The 3,996-nt window shown below is 39.0% G+C and overlaps 1 protein-coding gene across 1 annotated transcript; it reads right to left on the bottom strand.

Moving 5' to 3' along the window:
* Window positions 1-1,668: 1,668 nt before the first annotated feature.
* On the bottom strand, window positions 1,669-2,464 carry LOC115694340 (PAMP-induced secreted peptide 2-like). Its single transcript, XM_030621468.2, has one exon. The coding sequence runs from the start codon at window positions 2,325-2,327 to the stop codon at window positions 1,974-1,976; it is 354 nt and encodes a 117-aa protein (XP_030477328.2). The 5' UTR covers window positions 2,328-2,464; the 3' UTR covers window positions 1,669-1,973.
* Between the last annotated feature and the right edge of the window lie 1,532 nt (window positions 2,465-3,996).

The following is a 3,996-nucleotide window of genomic DNA, read 5'->3' as shown; positions in this document are numbered from 1 at the left end:
TTTTTTTTTTAGGTTTCAACCAAATATCGAAATATAAAGTCATTTTACTTTTCTGGAAAGTATTTTTCAGAAGTGGTACATTTTTTACGAAACAAACAGACCCTTAATTTGGCTTCGAATGTGGATCAACAAGAGGTCTCCCTAATAATCGCAACTCGAAAATGCCAACTTAGACATTAACGCTTGTAAATAGTCATTAAGTGTCGACGTTGGCATCTAATGCATTTTCTTGAGATGACGCCGTGGTAGATACACATTAGATGACTAAAATGTTCGAAGCCAACACATTCTTTCTCTCTCTTCTCATCACCTCACATCTGAATAGAGATGGCATAATTTTTGCTAAGTAAGCAACTCATGTAAGGATTTGTACGTAAACTTTGTCAAGTAAGCGAACCACGTCAACACAATCAAGTCACATGAGTAATTTGAAAGATTTAGGTAATTGATTGAACAAAGACAAAACTTTAGGTACTCAAAATATCATTGCCAAAGAAAAAACTCAAAGACTTCAACTCAAAAATTTGTAATGCTACTTTAGGATGTTTTTCTGATTTGCCTGTAAGTTTATCTAGAACTTCATTTCTATTTCATATATATATATAGATCACATCTTTTATTATTGTTTAGAATTTATAGTTCCTTAGCACAAAGGCATTGTCCTTATCAATTTTCTCCATATTTTTAATTTTTTTCCTTTTTACTCGTCCATAAAGCATAACACAATATAATTTTCTATCCTCTTCATATTCTTTTTTTTCTTGTTGTCAATCCTTTTATTTTCTTTTCCTCTACCCCCAAACATAGTATAAAATAAGAGAAAGTATGTAGCGTACAATTATGCTCCTCCGAGGAAGGGGGAAGCGTTCCGAACCTATTTTTAATCTAGATAATTCTATCCCATCTGGTTCTGTTTATTTTTATTCTTAAATTCATACTTTTGTGTTTGGATAATGCCAATATGTCGAGCCAAATATTTCGGTCGATGTCATGAAGACGATTAGAAGATACTGTTCACCCAATTCCTTGAGTCTCGTCCAAATTGATCATACGGTCGACTTATATTGATGATTTTTCGTCCAAACCGATCTCGCTCCGAATTAGGAAATTTCATGGCATGAAGCTCGAGATTTTTGTGTTTAGGATAACTATGAGTTTCGGGTCCATGTCAAGTCAAATCAGTTTAATTTTGGATTCCTCTCACTATTTAGAGTGCTTCAATTATGGTTAATTATCAAAGTAATCTTCCAATTACAGGCTACAAGGAGAAAAAAAGATGGAAAATGAGATGGTAACAGTCCGTTGTTGGCGATACAAGTAATGAACCATCGTCCACCGCCCACTTTCATTAGTAACCCGATATACTTGTTACATCGGTTTTCGATTTCTTACCCTTGCTGAATGCACACTACCTATTATTGCCGGTTGCCGATCATTTGGGAAAGAGAGTTTGTGATCGAAAAGGCACCGTTATTTCTAGAGAATAGAGGTACCATGACCTCAGCATGCTTCCGAAAAGATAGCTCTTAACTCATCAATTTAACATTATAAGAGGATGAACAATAGTTGCACCAGAAGCTCTATGGTATATCTGATCCTCTCTTTTCAATTAAACCCTCAAACCAGCTTAAAAAATTCATGATAGTCGCAGAACTACGTGATGATCACAGAGGATTTAATATAATATAACACATAACAATGTCCCTTTCTACTTTCAATATTTGTGAATAATTCGAATGACAGGTTGACGTGAGTCTTTCCAATTTGACATAGACACATTCGACAAAACAAGTTAAACGATGCTGGCCTTGCTAGCCAGCAAAAAACCCTTTTATTCCAAACTCAAACTCGAACCCCAATGAATGGCAACAACATGTAACCTTTGATATTGCAAAAAATAGAAATTAAATAACCAAATAATGAAAGGAACCATAAAATATTCTTAGTTTCAGCTAGCAATCGAAGTTCGGTCATCACTGTTTCGTGCCGGTGACGTGCCCGTGTCCTTCTCCGGGGCTCGGGCCCGAGTCCTTAATCCCTCCGAGCGTCTCCGAGTTGGTGAACTTGTGCCCCTCACCCGGGCTCGGGCCCGAGTCCTTAATCCCTCCGAGCGTCTCCGAGTTGATGAGCTTGTGCCCCTCACCCGGGCTCGGCCCAGCTTGCTTGATGGCCCCAAGCGACAGCCCATCGAAGAACCCTCCGCAGGCAACTCCCACCGGAGCTTTCGTCTCCATCACATTGAAGGGTCGAGCTTCGTTCGCAACGAAAATGGCGCTGAGCATCGCCAGGACCAAGAAAACGTGGAGAGCCCTTGTTGCAGTCCTCATGTTCGATGAAATTACTGACAGAGGCAAGAGAGCGCAAATTTTTTTATTTGTTTGAAGGCGAGCTTGTGATGGGGAGTCTATGGCCGAGCGGGTGCTTTATAGTGCGAGCTACGAGGAGTTTTGTTTGACCGGCTCTTCTTGATGGTTCCGATTTCCCCGTTCTCCTTCCCCTTTTTCTTCACAAGTTAATCACTAGTTTCCTGTTCAAATGCAACGTGAGGATTGCATTTCTGCATGCAGGCAGCTCGAGGAAGCAACGAGGGAGCTTCTGTTATAGACCAGAAGAGCGCACATGCAAGTTGGTGAAGAAGGAAGAATGTAGCGCACGACTGATTGACCGTTTACCGAAACACGTCTGCACTCGTCTAAAAGGCTAGATACATTTTATATTTCTCCATTTCACACAAGTAGAGAGAGAGAGAGAGAGAGAGAGAGAGAGAGAGAGAGAGAGAGAGAGAGAGAGAGAGAGAGAGAGAGAGAGAGAGAGACCAAGTTTGAAGGTCTAGAAGAAGGGAGACAGAAGTTGGACTGTAAATTCCATGGCTAGTTTTTCAGCGGGGGAGCTCGCATAGTCTAAGCAGCCATGGAGAAGCATGGTTTTACCCCAAACCGAAGACCAAAGACCACGGGGATGGAGGTGTATTTCGAAGACTATTTTGGGTCGATCGCTTGAATTTTCACAAGCAGACAATAATGGAACTGTCGGGGTAATCTCCCGAACGTCTTCGTCTGCGATGTGTATGTCCATCCCAACCAAAAGAGGTATTGACTTGACTTTGAATCACCGGACTAACGCATTCCTCGAAAATCGACTCCAGGAGCAAAAGTTGGGGAAATTGCAGAATCATCGAAGTTAAGTGATCGGGTGTTTTCATTAGCAAAATAAAATGACAATGTTTGATAAACCGTTTTCCCACGAAAGTTTAAGTTATATAGAAAAGTGCCGACAATATATTTAAAGCATATTTCTTAACACTCCTTCTCATCGGTCCCTTACACGCGCACGACCGGATGAGCAAGAAAACAAGCGGAATAACATCGATAATAGACAACAAATATTCATAGGAGGTGCTAGAATTGAAACTTTAAACTTGTGCTTTGTTGTTAGAAATCCAATATTTTATTAAAAAAACGTGTCAATAATGTGTTCATTGCATATTCCTTAACATATGAAAGTGTATGCAACATTCCTTCTTAGGAGTTCGATAACCCGTGGGAACTATTTCAACCTCTATTTTTCGAAATCGCCTAAGTGCTCTTTATTATCAATCATTAAGAAATGGGTGACATTGCTAATTAAAAAGTGGTGGACAAAAGTGTAACTTAAATTGATAGCACTATTAAAAGGCGTTTCATAAAATTTCTCCCATCTTCTAAACCTGAATCTTTCCTCGTTTCAAAAACTCAAATTAAATCAAAGTTTCAATATTTTATTTCTTTTTTTCACCCTTCTTTTTTCACTATACTTCATCACACATGACTCGTTATGTATAAGAAAAAGATGCTATCTGACCACTACCTATGAACCCGCCAATGCTGCCGAATCGAAAAGTTGCGTGGAAAAATTACCAAAAAAATCTTAAATATGTCTTCAATTTTTAATTGTGCCAATTTAATTCTAAACTTTCTAACGATTTGCAAATGTAGTTTTTCTGGCCAATTTTGGCTG

This window comes from Syzygium oleosum, unplaced genomic scaffold (genome assembly GCF_021117445.2).
Source record: "Syzygium oleosum isolate NSW1041296 unplaced genomic scaffold, Sole_v2.1 Sole_v2.01, whole genome shotgun sequence".
NCBI lineage: Eukaryota > Viridiplantae > Streptophyta > Magnoliopsida > Myrtales > Myrtaceae > Syzygium > Syzygium oleosum.
This window is presented reverse-complemented; position numbering and strand designations above follow the sequence as displayed.